General features: G+C 42.7%; 1 protein-coding gene across 2 annotated transcripts in view; it reads right to left on the bottom strand.

Moving 5' to 3' along the window:
- The window catches only part of LOC137326962 (syntaxin-binding protein 5-like), a 398,728-nt gene that overhangs the window by 155,182 nt on the left and 223,943 nt on the right, over positions 1-19,603 (bottom strand). For both annotated transcript variants that reach the window (XM_067992335.1, XM_067992336.1), the window contains exons 11-13: positions 18,371-18,525; positions 13,943-14,015; positions 11,618-11,768 (exon numbers count right to left, since the gene is read on the bottom strand). In XM_067992335.1, the coding sequence (XP_067848436.1) occupies positions 11,618-11,768; positions 13,943-14,015; positions 18,371-18,525 (379 nt within the window). The remainder of the gene's footprint in view (positions 1-11,617; positions 11,769-13,942; positions 14,016-18,370; positions 18,526-19,603) is intronic.

The following is a 19,603-nucleotide window of genomic DNA, read 5'->3' as shown; positions in this document are numbered from 1 at the left end:
TTGAAAATCCAAATATACTACATCCACTGGTTCCCCTTTATCTGCCTTGCTAGTTACATCCTCAAAAAACTCTAATAAATTTGTCAAACATGATTTTCCTCTCATAAAACCATGTTGATTCTGCCTAATCATATTATGACGTTCTAAATGCCCTGTTACCACGTTCTTAATAATGGATTCCAGCATTTTCACGACGAATGATGTCAGGCTAACTGGCCTGTAGTTCCCTGTTTTCTCTCTCCCTCCTTTCTTGAATAGTGGGGTTACATTTGCTACCTTCCAATCCGGTGGGACCGTTCTAGAATCTAGGGAATCTCTCCAGCCACCTCTTTTGGAACCCTCGGATGTAGGCCTTGAGGTCCAAGGGATTTATCGGCTTTTAGTACCATTAGTTTCTCAAGTATTTTTTCTCGACTGATATTAATTACTTTAAGTTCGTCACTCTCATTAGCACCTTGGTTCCCCACTATTTCTGGTATGCTTTGTGTTTGTTCTACTGTGAAGACAGATACAAAATATTTGTTTAATGCTCCTGCCATTTCATGATTCCCTGTTATAATTTCAACTGTCTCAGCCTAGTGGACAGGTACAAAAAATAATTAAAAAGGCTGATGATATGTTACAAAGAATGTACAGCATTCGGCCAAACAGGTCCACGCCGATGTTTATGCTACACGAGACGCCTCCCACCCTTCTTCATCGAACCGTATCAACGTATCCTTCTATTCCCTTCTCCCTCATGTGTTTATCTAGCTTCTACTTAAATGCATCTATGCTGGTCGCCTCAAATACTCTTTGTGGTAGCAAGTTACACATTCTGGGTGAGGAAGTTTCTCTTGAATTCCCTATTGGATTTGTTAGTGACTATCTTATACTTATGGCCCCTTGTTCTGGTCTCCCCCGCAAGTTTAAACATCGATCCTATCAAACCCTTTCATAATCTTAAATACGTGGATCAGGTCACCCCTCAGTCTTCACTTTTCCAGAGAAAGAAGCACCAGCCCATTCAATCTTTCCTGATAGGTATAACCTCTCAGTTCTGGTAACATCCAAGTAAATCGTTTTTGCACCTTCTCCAGTGTCTTTAAATCCTTTTTATACCATTGAGACCACAGCTTTTTTTTAATAGTTCATGGGATGTGGGCGTTGCTGGCAAGGCCGGCATTTATTGCCCATCCCTAATTGCCGTTGAGAAAGTGGTGGTGAGCCGCCTTCTTGCACAGCTGCAGTCCGTGTGGTGAAGGTTCTCCCACAGTGCTGTTAGGAAGGGAGTTCCAGCATTTTGACCCAGTGACGATGAAGGAACAGCTATATGTTTCCAAGTTGGGATGGTGTGTGACTTGGAGGGGAACGTGCAGGTGGTGTTGTTCCCATGTGCCTGCTGCTCTTGTCCTTCTAGGTGGTAGAGGTCACGGGTTTGGGAGGTGCTGTCCAAGAAGCCTTGGCGAGTTGCTGCAGTGCATCCTGTGGATGATACACACTGCAGCCACGGTACGCCGGTGGTGAATGTTTAGGGTGGTGGATGGGGTGCCAATCAAGTGGGCTACTTTGTCCTGGATGATGTCAAGCTTCTTGAGTGTTGTTGGAACAGCACTCATCCAGGCAAGTGGAGAGTATTCCATCACACGCCTGACTTGTGCCTTGTAGATGGTGGAAAGGCTTTGGGGAGTCAGGAGGTGAGTCACTCGCTGCAGAATACCCAGCCTCTGACCTGCTCTTGTAGCCACAGTATTCACGTGGCTGGTCCAGTTAAGTTTCTGGTCAATGGTGATCCCCAGGATGTTGATGGTTGGGGATTCGGCGATGGTAATGCCGTTGAATGTCAAGGGGAGGTGGTTAGACTCTCTCTTGTTGGAGATGGTCATTGCCTGGCACGAATGTTACTTGCCACTTTTTTTTTTATTCGTTCACGGGATGTGGGCGTCGCTGACAAGGCCAGCATTTATTGCCCATCCCTAATTGCCCTCGAGAAGGTGGTGGTGAGCCGCCTTCTTGAACCGCTGCAGTCCGTGTGGTGACGGTTCTCCCACAGTGCTGTTAGGAAGGGAGTTCCAGGATTTTGACCCGGCGACAATGAAGGAACGGCGATATATTTCCAAGTCGGGATGGTGTGTGACTTGGAGGGGAACGTGCAGGTGGTGTTGTTCCCATGTGCCTGCTGCTCTTGTCCTTCTAGGTGGTAGAGGTCGCCGGTTTGGGAGGTGCTGTCGAAGAAGCCTTGGCGAGTTGCTGCAGTGCATCCTGTGGATGGTACACACTGCAGCCACAGTGCGCCGGTGGTGAAGGGAGTGAATGTTTGGGGTGGTGGATGGGGTGCCAATCAAGCGGGCTGCTTTATCGTGGATGGTGTCGAGTGTTGTTGGAGCTGCACTCATCCAAGCAAGTGGAGAGTATTCCATCACACTCCTGACTTGTGCTTTGTAGATGGTGGAAAGGCTTTGGGGAGTCAGGAGGTGAGTCACTCGCCGCAGAATACCGAGCCTCTGACCTGCTCTCTTAGCAACAGTATTTATATGGCTGGTCCAGTTAAGTTTCTGGTCAATGGTGACCCCCAGGATGTTGATGGTGGGGGATTCGGCGATGGTAATGCCGTTGAATGTCATGGGGAGGTGGTTGGACTCTCTCTTGTTGGAGATGGTCATTGCCTGGCACTTATCTGGCGCGAATGTTATTTGCCACTTATGAGCCCAAGCCTGGATGTTGTCCAGGTCTTGCTGCATGCAGGCTCGGATTGCTTCATTATTTGAGGGGTTGCGAATGGAACTGAACACTGTGCAGTCATCAACGAACATCCCCATTTCTGACCTTATGATGGAGGGAAGGTCATTGATGGAGCAGCTGAAGATGGTTGGGCCTAGGACACTGCCCTGAGGAACTCCTGCAGCAATGTCCTGGGGCTGAGATGATTGGCCTCCAACAACCACTACCATCTTCCTTTGTGCTAGGTATGACTCCAGCCACTGGAGAGTTTTCCCCCTGATTCCCATTGACTTCAATTTTACTAGGGCTCCTTGGTGCCACACTCAGTCAAATGCTGCCTTGATGTCAAGAGAATTTACTCTCACCTCACCTCTGGAATTCAGCTCTTTTGTCCATGTTTGGACCAAGGCTGTAATGAGGTCAGGAGCCGAGTGGTCCTGGCGGAACCCAACTGAGCATCAGTGAGCAGGTTATTGGTGAGCAAGTGCCGCTTGATAGCACTGTCGACGACACCTTCCATCACTTTGCTGATGATTGAGAGTAGACTGATGGGGCGGTAATTGGCCGGATTGGATTTGTCCTGCTTTTTGTGGACAGGACATACCTGGGCAATTTTCCACATTGTTGGATAGATGCCAGTGTTGTAGCTGTACTGGAACAGTTTGGTTAGAGGCACGGCTAGTTCTGGAGCACAAGTCTTCAGCACTACAGCTGGGATTTTGTCGGGGCCCATAGCCTTTGCTGTATCCAGTGCACTCAGCCGTTTCTTGATATCACGTGGAGTGAATCGAATTGGCCGAAGACTGGCTTCCGTGATGGTGGGGATATCGGGAGGAGGCCGAGATGTATCATCCACTTGGCACTTCTGGCTGAAGGTAGTTGCAAATGCTTCAGCCTTGTGTTTTGCACTCACATGCTGGACTCCGCCATCATTGAGGATGGGGATGTTTACAGAGCCTCCTTCATACTGTTAGTTGTCTAATTGTCCACCACCATTCACGACTGGATGTGGCAGGACTGCAGAGCTTTGATCTGATCCTTTGGTTGTGGAATCGCTTAGCTCTGTCTCTGGCATGTTGCTTCCGCTGTTTAGCATGCATGTAGTTCTGAGTTGTAGCTTCACCAGGTTGGCACCTCATTTTTAGGTACGCCTGGTGCTGCTCCTGGCATGCTGATCTACACTTCTCATTGAACCAGGATTGATCCCCTGGCTTGTTGGTAATGGTAGAATACAATTCTGCTGTTGCTGATGGCCCACAGCACCTCATGGATGCCCAGTTTTGAGCTGCTAGATCTGTTCTGAATCTATCCCATTTAGCACGGTGATAGTGCCACACAACACGTTGGGTGGTATCCTCAGTGCGAAGACGGGACTTCGTCTCCACAAGGGCTGTGTGGTGGTCACTCCTACCAATACTGTCATGGACAGATGCATTTGGGACAGGTAGATTGGTGAGGACGAGGTCAAGTAAGTTTTTCCCTCGTGTTGGTTCGCTCACCACCTGCCGCAGGCCCAGTCTGGCAGCTATGTCCTTCAGGACTCGGCCAGCTTGGTCAGTAGTGGTGCTACCGAGTCACTCTTGGTGATGGACATTGAAGTCCCCCGCCAAGAGTACATTCTGAGCCCTTGCTACCCTCAGTGCTTCCTCCAAGAGGTGTTCAATATGGAGGAGGACAGATTCAACTGTTGAGGGAGGGTGGTAGGTGGTAATCAGCAGGAGATTTCCTTGCCCATGTTTGACCTGATGCCATGAGATTTCATGGGGTCCACAGTCAATGTTCAGGACTCCCAGGGCCACTCCCTCCTGACTGTATATCACTGTATCGCCACCTCTGGCCGGTCTGTCCTGCCGGTGGGACAGGACATACTGAGGGATGGTGATGGAAGAGTCTGGGACGTTGGCTGAAAGGTATGATTCTGTGAGTATGGCTATGTCAGGCTGTTGCTTGACTAGTCTGTGGGACAGCTCTCCCAATTTTGGCACAAATCCCCAGATGTTCGTGAGGAGGACTTTGCAGGGTTGACTGGGCTTGGTTTGCCTTTGTCATGTCCGATGCCAAGTGGTCCGATGCCGGGTGGTCCATCCAGTTTTATTCTTATTATGACTTTTTTTAGCGAGATTTTACAACTGAGTGGCTTGCTGGGCCATTTCAGAGTGCAATTAAGAATCAACCACATTGCTGTGGGTCTGGAGTCATATATAGGCCAGACCGGGTAAGGACGGCAGGTTTCCTTCCCTAAAGGACATTAGTGTACTGTTTGCAGTACTCCAAGTGTGGTCTAATCAAGGTTCTCTACAAGTTTAGCATAACTTCTCTGCTTTTCAATTCAATCCCTCTAGAAACCCATTGCTTATTTGCGTTTTTTCTGGTCTTATTAACCTGCATCGCTACTTTTAGTGATGTGCTTATCTGTACCCCTAAATCCCTCTGCTCCTCTACCTCATTTGGACACTTATTTTCCAAGGAGTATGTGGCCTCCTTATTATTCCTACCAAAATGTACCACCTCACACTTATCTATATTGAAATTAATTTGCTAATTACACGCCCATTCTGCAAGTTTATTAATGTCTTCCTGTATTTTGTTATTGTTCTCCTCATATGTTAGCCCTTATCTTAAGATGGCTGGAATATAAAGGGGTGGAAGATGTGCTACAGTTGTATAAAGCTCTGTTTAGACCACATCTGGATTACAGTGTTCAGTTTTGGGCACAGCTCAGCAAAGATATATTGGCTTTTCAGGGAGTACAGCACAAATTCACCAGAAAGGTACCAGAGCTAAAGGGGTTAAATTGCAAGGTTGCATAGACTAGGCTTGTATTCCCTTGAGTGTGGACGATTAAGGGGTGATCTAATTGAGGTGTTTCAGGTGATTAAAGGATTTGATAGGGTACATAGAGAGAAACTATTTCCTGTAGACGGGGAGTCCAGAACAAGAGGGCATAACCTTAAAATTAGAGCTAGGCCATTCAGAGGCGATGTCAGGAAGCATTTCTTCACACAAAGGGTCGTGGAAACCTGGAACTTTCCCCAAAAAGCTGTTGCGTCTAGGTCAATTGAGTTAAGATACAGATGTCATGATCTAATTGATACGGCCTGTGGGGCTGAACAACCTACTCCTGTTCCTATTGTCATACTTCACTCCCTATGGCCAAAGCCGCCTATTACAGGATCATCCTCCAGGGCAAGGTCAACTCCAAGCTCCTTATTCCATGGCCAACAGCCTCTTCAAACCCTCATCTCAAATATTTAAGGTGAGGAACTCATGGATTTCTTCATTCCCAAGAACATCTGTGCTGCTCCCTCTGCCGCTTCCTCCTCTTCCCCCCTTCCTTCTGCCGGCGCCTCCTACCCTCCTTGTCTCCCAGCCACTCTAGCCGAGGATCCACATTCTCACCCTACCTCCGCCCACCAACCCTCGTAAAATTCATCTTTTCGAAGAGACCCATCTCCCATTTACTTGAGCACCTCCCTCCCCAGCTCTCCTTGCTGGTTCCCATGCTGGGTGACATTCTTAATGGTTTCCTTTCCTTAGGCACTATCCTGACGCTTTCAAAACTCCTCCTCCTCAAAAAACACACACTTGACCAATCTGTCATCACCAACTACCACTCCATCTTCAATCTCCCTTTCCTCTTTAAGTTCTGGTGGGAATCTAGTAATGGGAAATGAACCAGGGCAGATAAGAGAAGTAAGCGATGGGGAACATCTAGATAATAGCGATCATAACATAATAAGGTTTAAAATAATGATTGAGAAAGACATAAGTAAGACAAAAACTAAAGTAAAAGATTGAAAAAAAGCTAATTTTGAGGGGATGAGAACGGAAATAGGGAAGGTAGACTGGAAAAAAAAATGACAGACAAAGAGATAAAACAGGAGTGGGAAATATTTAAAAGTGATCAACAGAGTTCAGGAGAAATAGATTCCGCTAAAAAAAACAAGACCAAACTAACCAATAATGAAACACTTTGGATGAATAAAGAGATGAGAGTTTTAAAAAAAGGCATACTCTAAGTACATAGACAAAAAGGAGAGGATGACAAAAGGGAATACAAAGAGGCTAGGAAGTATGTCAAAAAAATTAGGAATGCAAAGGAAAACTACGAAATTAAATTACCAAGGAATATGAAAGGGAGTAGTAAAGTATTCTGCAGACACATAAATAACAAAAGAAACATCAGGATAGTGATAGGGCCATTAAGGGATGCGCAAGATAAACTCACAGGTAATGACAGCGAAATGGCAGAAATGTTGAACAGTTACTTTGCCCCAGTATTTACAAGGGAGACTAACAAGGTGGGTATGACATTAGAAGAAGAGATCAAAAAAGATATAAAGACATTTAAGATAGAAAGGGAGGAGATAATTGATAAATTAATCAAGCTTGGAGAGGATAAAATCCCTGGTATTATTCGTGCATAACAAAATAAGTTATGGAAGAGATAGCAGAGGCACTATTACATGTATATAAAAATTCATCAGAAAAAGAAACAGTGCCAGAGGACTGGCGGACAGCTAATATTATTCCTATATTTTAAAAGGGAGATCGAACAAGTCCAGGGCTCTATGGACCAGTTAGCTTGATGTCGATGGTAGGAAAGATAATGGAATATTTACTCAAAGATGTAATCGAAAAACATCTAGAAAACAAAAATACAATAAAGAATAGCCAGCACGGATTTCGGAAGCGAAAGTCACGCTTGACCAACCTTAATGAATTTTTTGCAGAAGTAACAGGAAGAGTAGACAAGGGTAATGCAGTTGATGTAATACATTTGGATTTTCAAAAGGCCTTCAATAAGGCATCACATAGCAGACTCATGACTAAGGTCAGAGCATATGGAGTCAAGGGACAGGTAGCAGAATGGATAGCAAGCTGGCTACAAAACAGAAAAGAGAGTTGGGGTTAAGGGTAGCTACAGGGATCAGTGCTGGGACCACTGTTGTTCACAATTTACATCAACGATTTGGACTCGCGAATCGGAAGTACAATTTCAAAATTTGTGGATGTCGCCAAATTGGGAGGTAGCTAATAGAAAGGAAGAATGTGACAAAATACAGGAAGACACTAACAAACTTGCAGAATGGGCATGTAAATGGTCAATGAATTTCAATATAGATGAGTGTGAGGTGGTGCATTTTGGTAAGAAGAATAAGGAGGCCACATACTGCTTGGATAATAAGTCGAAATGGGGTAGGGGAGCAAAGGGATCTAGGGGTCAACAAGACAAATCACTAAAAGTAGCAACGCAGGTTAATAAGGCCATAAAAAAAAGCACTGGGTACATTTCTAGAGCGATAGAATTGAAAAGCAGAGAAGTTATGTTAAACTTGTATAGAACTTCGTTTAGCCATCACTTGGAGTACAGTGCACAGTTCTGGTTTCCATATTATAAAAAGGATATAGAGGCATCGGATAAGGTGCAAAAAAGATTCACAAGGATGATACCAAAACTGAAAGGATATACTTTTTAGGAAAAGCTGAACGGGCTGGGGCTCTTTTCTCTGGAAAAGAGAAGGCTGAGGGGTGACCTGATAGAGGTCTTTGAGATAATGAAAGGGTTTGATAGGGTAGACATAATGAAAATGTTTCCACTTGTGGGCATGTTTCTGTGCTGTAGACTCTATGGGCCGGAACTTGCTCTGACCGACGTGGCAAGGCTGTCCGCACATCCTCCGGACATAGGCTACGAAAGTACTTACCTCGTGGTCTCCCATGTCCACTTGCTCCATTTTAAATTTTTTCTCAGTTCAGATCTGTGATTTCAGTGCACCTTCCTTCCTATCGATAGACTCTGTGGGAATGGAAGCCATGTCCACAGAATCTGTCGCGAAGAGAAGTCATGCCTACAAGCAGGCAAGTAAAACTCATTCATTTAAAGTGAACTTGTCAACGTTAGTGTAAATAAAAATTTAACATACCTTATTATAAAAAGCCAAGCAAATGATTTAATTTAATGAAACTTATAGACGTTAGAAGCTTAAAAAAAAATTGCATTTTTAATTTTAATTTAGACCATAAGTGATAGGAGCAGGAGTAGGCCATTCGGCTCCTCAAGCTTGCTCCGTCATTCAATGAGATCATGGCTGATCTGATTTTTACCTCAACTCCACTTTCCCGCCTTTTCCCCATATCCTTTGACTCCCTTGCTGATCAAGAATTTGTCTAACTCAGCCTTGAATGTATTCAATGACTCAGCCTCCACAGCTTTTTTGGGGTAAAGAATTCCAAAGATTAACGACCCTCTGGGAGAAGAAATTCCTCCTCATTTCCATCTTAAATGGGCGACCCCTTATTCTGAGATTATGCCCCCTAGTTTTAGATTACCCCATGAGGGGTACCACCCTCTCAGCATCTACCCTATCGAGTCCCCTCAGAATCTTGTATGTTTCAATAAGATCGCCTCTCATTCTTCTAAACTCCAATGAGTATAGACCCAACCTGTTCAATCTGTCCTCATTAGACAACCCTTCCATACCCGGAATCAACCTAGTGAACCTTCTCTGAACTGCCTCCAATGCAAGTATGTCCTTCCTTAAATAAGGGCACCAGAACTGTACGCAGTACTCCAGGTGTGGTCTCACCAGCACCCTGTACAGTTGTATCATGACTTCCCTGCTTTTATACACCATCCCCCTAGAAATAAAGGCCAATATTAAAAAGAGTAATTTGACATTCCGCATTTTTTAAATTTAATTTTTTGTTGTTTCGTTGTCATTAACAGTCACCGCGCTTTTAAAAATTAGTGTAGGGCTGGTATTTTCCAGCGTACCTTTTGGTGGCATAAGTACCTTTGTTCCAGCTGGGCAGATGAGTATGTTTACAAATGTTTCCTGATTTCGTTTGATTGTAGCATAGGTGGTCCTTTAATTTGTAACTGTCAAACTGCCGGCGAACCAATGCGATTTCGGGGTTTTACTGCGCATGTGCGCATTCGCGAACTTGCACAAACGATTTGTCGGTGGTTGGAGAGGACGCCATTAAAATATAATTTCTGGCCCTATGTAACTATGAAATCCAGGGCTTGAGGAGGTTGCAGAGATAGGGAGGTTGTAAGGAACGGGTTAATTCTTTATATTAACTTTTAATTTTTGCCTGTTAAGTGAATTTCAATGTTCAGTGGGAATTAAAAGTTACCAGACAGAGATGTTCAGCTGATTCAGCTACAAGCTTTCTTTGTCCTAGCCCCATAGATATCTCAGCTGTCCTCCTAGAGATTAACTCCTCCAAGGACACATCTGTGCAAGGCAAGTGATAAATCGCTTGTAAGTAAGTCTTGGGTTCCTGTAACTGTCTGCAGTTGAATGATTTGATTGATAGCTCTGTCAAGGTTAAACCATATTAAAGTAAATGGGAGTTATTCTTGTTAAAACTGAAGTCCAGCTAATTGATGAGATAATACTTTGAAACATGTGGATTCTCATGTGGACAGAGTGGAAAAAATAAAAAAGGGGTGTTAGAATAGGTACCTCAGAATTCGACATTGATCAGCTGTTCACCTCGAGCTCGAGAAATGTAAATTCGCCAGTGAGGTATTACCGTAAGTGTGCTATTAAGTGTATGTGTAATTGTTATTAATAATAGTTATCATTGTTTGCTTAATGCCTATTATTGCCAATAAATGCCATTGAACCCTATTATCTTGAGGAATTATTTATAAACTTGTAAGTTAAAACACCCATTAGGGATTTAAACATGAAGATGAAAATTTAAAATTGGAAGCATTGGGAGACTGGGAGCCAATGTAGGTCAGCAAGGACAGGAGCGGTCGGTGAGCACGACATGGAAGAGGATAGGATACAGGAAGCAGAGTTTTGGACGAGCTGAAGTTTAGGGTGGATGGAGGATGGGAGGTCAACCAGGAGAGCATTGGAATAGCTGAGTCTGTAGTGACAAAGATATGGATGAGGATTTCAGCAGCAGATGGCCTATTGTTATACAGACAGTTGCGCCTTACACAGCATTAATGTCTAATCAAAACTTCTTCCTATTAGATAACATTTACTCAACTATGCCAATAACATACTTAATAAATGTGCTGAAGACATCTACTGGAAGTAATAAAGCACTGCATTACTTTTTTGTAATTGCCACCTAAATTAGATATTAACACATACACGTTATGGGCACTGCTTTCAAGTTTTGAAGATGGTTGCTCAATTATTGACTATGGTACAATTGTGTTGCACATTTGTTGGTGACCTGTCCAAAATACTTTCATTGTTTTTGCATTCATTTGAAACGTACATACACAATGAAGTATCCTATTAATTTGAGCTATAAGAGATGAAATGCACTATTTAAGGACCAATGGTGACAAATAGGAAATGCCTGTTTTAATTCCAAAGGGTTAGGAATTCTTACACCTATATGAAACAAATATAATTTGATATGTCAAAGTATCACCTAGATAGTATAACATTTTTGCATCTTTTTGTTTAAATATGCTTTGATAGTTTTGAAAAATTAAAATTTGTATCTGAAGATATTGTTGATTACTTGTATCAGATTTATGCATCACCAATGTATTCTAATAAAACTGATGGAAATTATTAATTTGTAATGCCACAGATTTTTTTCCCCAAATTTGCTCATTCCTGTTTTATGCTGCTCAAAAATGGCACAATATTGCATGAAACTGTAAAAAAAAACATGCCAGTGTATCTTGTACTAAAAGACACAAAACTTTTGAAGGTGAAGACACAGCATTTAGCATTCATCTAAAAATCAGAGTCAAAATGGCCCTATAAATAATATCTACGCCCACTATGTTTTACTTTTTCTTTAACACGACAATTGCTAAATATTTAACAAACAAAATGCAATAGCAGCTCCATCGACAACAGAATTGTCTCAATGGACCAACGGCCAGCAAGCACTCTATAAAAAAGAATAAAGTGCAGTCTACTACCTTTGTGCTATATCCCTGCTTTTTTTGTTGTTTGGCTCCCACGGAATAGAGTGCAGGTATCAAATCAGGAGGGCAATCAGCAAAGTACTCAGTGCAGGTCACTGGAGACTCGTGTACATCCATTGGATATGGGTTTTCAAAGATAGGAAAACTGACAAGGAAAACCAAAAACAGTAATAAATTTTAAATAATAAAGACAACTTGTGCTCAGGCAATCAGAACATAACTATAGTTTATAGTAAATAGAAGATAATTACTGCTCTAAGCACATCATAAATCTTACAGCACAAAAACAAGCCATTTTTTCATTAAAATAATGCTGTTTTTTTAATCACATGAGCTACCAGGTTTAATTTCACTCTCCTGTTCGCTCCCCTTTTCAAGCAACTATCCAATTAGTTTTTAAAAGAAATTGATGAGTTGGCTTCAACAATGGTTTTAGCTATTTTTCACTCATGTCTCTGCTTAATCTTTTAAATTTCCTTTTCATAGCTTTCTATTCTTTCATATTCTTTATAATTGCCCTGACTTTCATTTTTATTATCTGCTTCTTTTGTAATTTCAAATTTGATCTTCATCCATGGAACTCCAGCCTTTGATGCACTCCCATTTTTCCTTAATGAATTGTACAGCTTAATTTACTAATTTCTTTCCATTTTATCTGGATAACGATTCCTTATTTGTAGATAAAGTTTGTTTTTCCAGTTAAGAGCCCTTGCCTCTGACTTTTCTTTTTCATTTTATATTCTTACATTCCACCCATTGAATTGTGGTTGCCATTTCCCAAACACTCTTCTACCAATTTCATTCTCAATTTCCTTTCCACTGTTTCACAGTCTATAATACATTCCCAGTAATGTAGCCAATTCCTTTCTATTCCTCAGATCAATCTAAAAGGAATCTGTTTAGACCACTTGTTTATTTGATCCTGATTTTCCTACTGTGCACTAATTTGTGAGGGAAAATTGCACGAAAAAGGGCGGAGACCTACAACGCTGGACCTCCGGTCCTTATGAGCAGGATGAATATTTCCAGCGACCGAATCGATGGGCACAGGAAGAATTTATAACCATTTATAGGGCTTGAAATAGATGGGAACTTGAAAATGAGGTGGAAATGGCACAAATGCCTTCCACATCATTTTCTGTCCTTACATTGAGGATGTTTGTCAGTTTCAATGAACGCCCATATAAATTGGACATTCAAAGTTGTTAGGATGTGCTTTTATGTCGAAGGATCTTTAACTGGGCAGTTTTTAAAGGGTGAGGCTTTGCCCAATGTCGTAAAATTAGGTAGGGTCCTTCCCGATCTAATTTAAGTGTGCTTATGAGGCCTGTTCATGCCCATAGTGTAGCCTCTTTTTAAAAAAAGGGCCCAAATTGTGCCTTTCAAAATCTGTAGTAGTAGGAATCGGGATTGTGGAATCCAGTGCTCAACTTTGAAATAGGTGCCTGCAGAGTGTAAGGCCCCACCAGTGGCATGGTACCTCACAAAATTTACCCTAATAATTAACAATTTCCTCAGAGCTGCATCTGCTCTGCTGCTTCTTTGATATGCGTAAATGGATTTCCGCTGCACTTCTGGCAAAGTTATGGCAGTGGCGTGGGAGCAGCTCTGAGGAAATTTATAGTACAAAACCATTTTCAATGTGAATCTGAGTGTTTTGCTTTCCTGCTGTTAACCACCCATTTCTGGAACACAGGAAAGGGAAAGCAATGGTCAGAAATATGACTGCTGCTAGCCTGACTTTGGGAAAAAAACCTAAGAAAATTGATAGCAAAGAATTTTTCTTCCGAACTTGGAAACCTACCAGATAGGAATGCGAACTTTAGTCAAACAAAATCATCACATTTTCCTGAGAAGCTCTTGTCAACTGCTATTAACAAATATTTTCACTGGTAAAATTCTTCATAGTTGTCTCTACAATTTTAATCTGTTGTATTTATTCTGTAAGGTTATATGATGTTTTAAAAAAAGTTGCATTGCAAAGATTTTTGATCTGTCTAGCTTGTAACAGCTTTTGATAATTTATTATTGTTGTTTTTGAGCATTTTTTAGTTATAATACATGGCTTAGTAATGATTCAGTCATCTATTGCCGTTTTAATTGAGAAAGAATAAGAAAATGTGTTGCAAAATTTCCGCATGACAGTCTTGCCCTCATTTCTCATCTTTTCAGTCCTTCCAAAAATGAGGAATACTTATTGCAACTCATGGCAATAGCTGATTTTCCACACAGGAAAAACGTCAAAAACTTTCAATGTTTGCAAAAATAAAAACTAATATATAAAGCTAGGGATCATACTGTCTGCATAAATACACTTACTTGCTTTGCGTAAGATCAACAACAATCAGATCTTTTTCAAGTAGCACAACCACTGCATATGGTTCCTGGAATTCTGTAAAATAAATCACAATTAAACAGAACCTAGTTTTATTGCAGCAATACAGTAGGTTCCACATAATGGAACTGAATGCCTGTATAATGTATAACTCTTGTATTATTTAAGGCCATTCATTTATTATGCTGATAAAAGTAAATGTGCTAAAGAATGACAAATAGAAAAAAATCCTGGAGTACGGGTTTATATATGCAGGATGGATAACTTTGTATATAAATGTTTCATAAATTTAACAAACTGTAAATCAAAATTCAACCACATTCCTCCTAAGAGAGCTAGTAATTATGACAGTGGCAGTCAATATATTTCTTATTCTGCATATTGGGCCAGAATTTACAGTCAAAATAACGGTGAGGCTAACAGTGCTCACTATTATTTATGCGCAAATCGGACAGCAACTTCAGGCGAAGGCAGATGTACGGTTAATCGCAAAAATCTGGATGTTGCTGTCCGAGATGCATCGTTCCGCAGTCAGCTTCGTGAAAACAGTATCTTGCCGTCTGACTCACCATTCAAATACATTGAACACTGTGAAGTTCCTGTATTTGCATGGTAGATACAAACTGAACTCGCCACAGTAAGTTAGGGCTTGTCCCTTTCAGTCAAAGTACCCTTTTTAATGGCGAAATAAGTCTTAATTACTGCCAAACAACCTCTCTGACACTGAAAATTAACTTTTGCAAGTGTGGAGTCTCATTCCCTCAGCTTTTAATTGTTACTGGAGATTTTTTTAAAAATTAAATACATTTTTTTGCTTTTTTTTCTGTCTCTTTTATCTCTCTCTTAATCCAATCTTTTTTCCCTCTCTATTTTGCTTTCTGTACCTGATTTGACATTGAATTCACTATTCTAACTTACACTTCCTGGTTCAGACTCTGGGCTGCTCATTAACAATTCTTCAATCTGATTGGTTAAGGAGATACACAGTTGTTGCCCTGTTCACACAGGTCCCAGGTGCCCCGCAGAGGGTGTCGCGCCATTTGGATCTCTAACTTACTTCAACTTCCAGCGCAAAAGCTCATGGAAAGTATATGGGCAAGAGTTGTTCGTTCGCCCGCTACAGTAAATTCTGGCCCATTATTTATTCATGGCACTATACTGTAAAGCCAATATTGAATGTAAAGAGTGGCGCAAGTTAACTGTTGTACAACTTCCATTCTCTGCCTCACTCCATCTATGTTTGGCATTGTTTCAAACAACCTCATCTGTGGTCAGCAGTACATCGTGACGGAAAACTTGACTAACGCTCCATGTTGGAGCAGGTCAGTTTAAGCACTGCTTGCAATTTGGAAGTAATTCATTTCAGAAACAGCCCTGTATCCATATTGGGCAACATTTGTGAACTGGAGAATGCAAGCACAAGAAAAGCCAAAAGGAAGTCAAACCAAAAGTAGAAATGCAGATTACCAACTGTAATTTATTACTATCCTAGCTATACTTAAGGGAAAAAGACATTTCCATGAAGGTTGAAATGGGAGTTTAAACTTTCTTTTAAGATTGTCAGACAGATAAGAGGAAGATTATTTGTATTGAAAAAAAATCAATTTCGCAACTTTGTTTTAAAGCTACTTGGTAAAACTTGGCCTGAAATTTCCTGAAAACTTGTTTTGAAACAATGGTGTAATTATGACATAATGCTGACTTTCAGCACAAAAGATTGAGGAAATTTAGGCATAAGTAACTTTCACCCACTTTTATGCTATGCTCAAATTTTCTTGATCTTTTGTGTCGATTCAGTGAAACCCCCACTGAAACCCTCTGCTGCTTATTAACATAGTTCCGTCCCCAAGCAAAAGGCCAGAGAACTCAAGTTTCCTGCATTTATGCCAATTCTGAACAGGCATAAACGTACGGCTAAAATTTTAGATGCAGCAGGATCCAAGGTCATATTTCTGGTGTATTATAGCTATTCTTTAAGCCATTTAAAAAAAAATTCCTTGCTGAGACATGCGTTCTGTATCTTTGAATGCATTTTTAGGGCATCATAATGGGCAGCATTTTAGCACGCGCTATCGGGTGCGTTCCTGGTGGGGGGGAGGCCCCGAAAATTGGGAAATCCCGGAGCGGGACCGGAGCCCGCCTCGAACCCGCGCACTTCCGGGTTCCCCGCTGACGCGCCGGCGTGCGCGCGCAGCCCCCGCTGATGGGAATCCCGCAGGCAATTAAAGCCAGTGGGATGCCACTTGAAGGTATTTATTTTGCTTGTTCAAGTCATTAACTGACCTGATTAAGGGATTATGTGAGGAGGGGTGGGATTTTATAGCAAACTGGGACTGTTTCCCACACTGGGGGAAACACTCCCAGTTCAAATGGACCTGTTGCAGCCATCAGCCTGTGGCAGCTGCAAAGGTCCATTTGACAGGGGGGGGGGGGGGGAAGACCCTCACTCATTGCAGGAGGCTACTCTGTCACTTGGGACAAAGTTTGGCCTCCACCACCCTCCTCCTGACAATCAAAGTCATCAACTTGCACACTTACCCCGGTGTCTAGACACATGTACCTACCTTGCGGACCCCCTCAGATGTACATCTTCCAGATGGGGGCCTCCGTAGCTGCAGTCATGACCTCCTCGGAGGGCGAACAGCATCACCAGCCTCGCCATCCACCTCTGACACGTGGAGCTCCACAACAGAGTGCTGTGACACATCCACCTGCACAGCAGGAGGGAGGGCTACCGCAGAGAGAGATGCGTCGCAGAGGGCACTACCCTCGCCACAGGGTCCACAGACCGAGGCTCAGCTTCCTGGACCTCTCTGAGCAGCAGTGCACACGGAGGCTCAGAGTCACTCGACATATAGTTGTGGACATCTGCAGCCTCCTTCATGCCAAGCTACTCCTGGCTGGCCCGAGCACCATCTTCTTGCCTGTCGTTGTCAAAGTCACCACTGCCCTCAACAACTTCTCCTCCACATCCTTCCAGGGTGCAACCGGGGACATCACCGATGTCTCTCAGCCGTCTGCACAAAACAGCCCTGCGAATACACCTACACCCACTCTGCAGTGACACAATGGGTGGCATCAGTTGTGGGTCTTCATAGTGATCCTCAGGAAAGGGCATTATTGCACAAACCAGACAAGATTCGCAAAGACATGGCAGTAGTGGTGCCAATATAATATGTAATGTGAGTTGGTCAGAAATTCAATATAAGTAAAAACCATGACAAACCCTCAAACACCCTTGTGCATCCCCTTCATGCTCACAACACGTTTGCCTTACGCTGCCTACTGCACGTGTGTGATGCATGCCCTGTGGCTGCAGCACAGGTAGTGGCAGGTTGAGTGAGGCTGGCCGTGAAAGAGATGCATGAGAGGGTGAGTATGAGATAGAGCCATGAGATTGTATGAGGATTGGGTTGAGTGGTAGTGGCGGGATGAGTACTGGCGAGGTGAGTAGGTGCAGGTACGATGAGGATGAGGTTTGAGTGGGTATGAGGGGTGATGTGACAGAGTAGTGTTGGCAGTGCAGAAGGAGATGTGGGGTGGGGGCGGTGATGTGGCAGACGGAGTGTAGGGGAATGAGTAAGTGTACTCACTTTGGCTGACCTACTGAGGTCATTGGAGCGCCTCCTGCACTGTATGCAGGTGGGCGATATGTTGGCGGTGCAGGTGACCTCCTCTGCCACCTCGAGCCAGGCCTTCCTGGTGGCAGAGGCAGGCCGCTTCCACCCGCCCGCCGGGGGGAAGATCTCTGTCCTCCCCCTCCTCCTCACCCCATGTATTGATACCTGGAGTGAGGCATCATTAAACTGGGAGCAGCCTTCCCCCTGGGCTGCTCCATGCTGTGATTTTTTTCTGTTTGTTGCAGCATCTGTCAGTGGAGGACTGCCCCTTTAAATAGAGCTCCTCCAGCTGACAGATCTTACTGCGCATGCGCAGCCCGCCCGACGCGCAGATCAGCAGTGGGGAACCCGGAAGACAAGGTAAGTGGATCCAATTAGGCTACGATCGCGCGGGGAGCAGACTGATTTCACCGGGCGCATTACCCACGCGCCCGATAGCCCCCCCGCCATTTACTTAAACCTGCTGTGCCTAATGTGCATAAAGGATGGTATGATGGTTTCAAACTTCAATTTGTATACATAAAAGAAGGAATATGGCACTTTCCTTGGGTCCCGATTGTTTACGTTGATTTCTACTTGGTTTACATCGGTTTTTATGTTTCAGCGTACGCTAATGAGATTCTCAGGAAATTTCGGCGTAAGTTGCTGACAGCAAGATCAGCTTAAATTCCAGCATATATTTTGGTGTAACTAGCTGGTTATGCCATTTCAGCAAATTCTAGGACAATACTAACTAAACACTCCCTTTAAAGAGGTAAGTAAAGCCTGAACTGTTCACTCATTCTTATTTACCATTTGGATACGGTGTTTCACAAAGAGCTAGGAAGTCCACAATAGGATAATCCATTTCGAGAACTGTAATGGATTTGCCATGCATAATTGTCAGGCTGGGTCTTCTGCACGCTTTATCATAGGAAAGTCCTCCAGAAAAAATTATAAATGGCTCACTGGAAGATGAAAACCATAGTTAGATAGCATACAATTTACATTTAATCTATATTTAATATATTAAAAAGGGTACTTCAGCATTTGCAGGTGTTACATTTTGTTACTGGTGCAAAATAATCTTAAACTGCTGGTTACTTCTAAGCTGCAACCTGAAACTGACAAACACATTCAAATCTTCAAAGTTCCCTGACCAAGCAACAAGTAAACTCTGCATCATGTCAAGCTCTGTTTATGTATAGCAATTAAACTTTGTGGCTTTAAACTGAAATGCAGCTCCAGCTTAGTAGCAGAATAATATATTGTCCATTACATGGTATAATACTCATGATAAAACAGTGGGGTAGATTTTCATCTTACCACCCGGGGGTGGGGGGGGGGGGCGGTAAAACTGGCACTGCAGATTAGTCCCGTTATAGAAACTGCCCAATTTTAATTTCCATTGAAATCAACAGAAATAAAAACCGGGCTGTTTCTATAATGAGTGGCAGATCCGCAGTGCCAATTTTACGCTTAGGCAGCAAGTTGAAAATCTACCCCTGTATCTCATCCAGTTTAGTGTAAGCAACACCATGGGGGATCTGCCCATTTCCTTTATGTTAAGGCCACATTTCCTATGTCAAACTATGAACATTGCACTTTCTGGTTGGCTCAAATTTCTATTCATGAAAAAGCAACAAATCAGGATTCAATATGTAGGGAATACACCAAATAAATCAAAAGTGAGTAAAGCGGCTACAGATCTACCAATCAGGAACTACCAAACACATATGAAAGCAACAAATCAAGAATCAGTGACAAAGACAATGAACCAATAAAAGAAAGGAAAAGCTGAAGCAATCAAATTTTTCAAAATATTTTTTGAAACTCCTTTTATCAGCCCCTCTATTTTTCACTGAGTTTTTTTTCCTATGCTGACCAAAGGTTTTTTGCCTCTCCTAAGAGATTGCGTGGCTGCAGAGGGTTGGAGAGGTTGACGGTGGATCAGCTGGTTTTCTGTCCTTTTTGTACAGTAGGCTGAAAATAATGTTTCTAATATAAATGAATAAAAAGATTTTTTTTCATAACTTACCTATTGAA

The sequence above is a fragment of the Heptranchias perlo genome, chromosome 11 (assembly GCF_035084215.1).
Source record: "Heptranchias perlo isolate sHepPer1 chromosome 11, sHepPer1.hap1, whole genome shotgun sequence".
In the NCBI taxonomy this organism is placed as follows: Eukaryota; Metazoa; Chordata; class Chondrichthyes; order Hexanchiformes; family Hexanchidae; genus Heptranchias; species Heptranchias perlo.
This window is presented reverse-complemented; position numbering and strand designations above follow the sequence as displayed.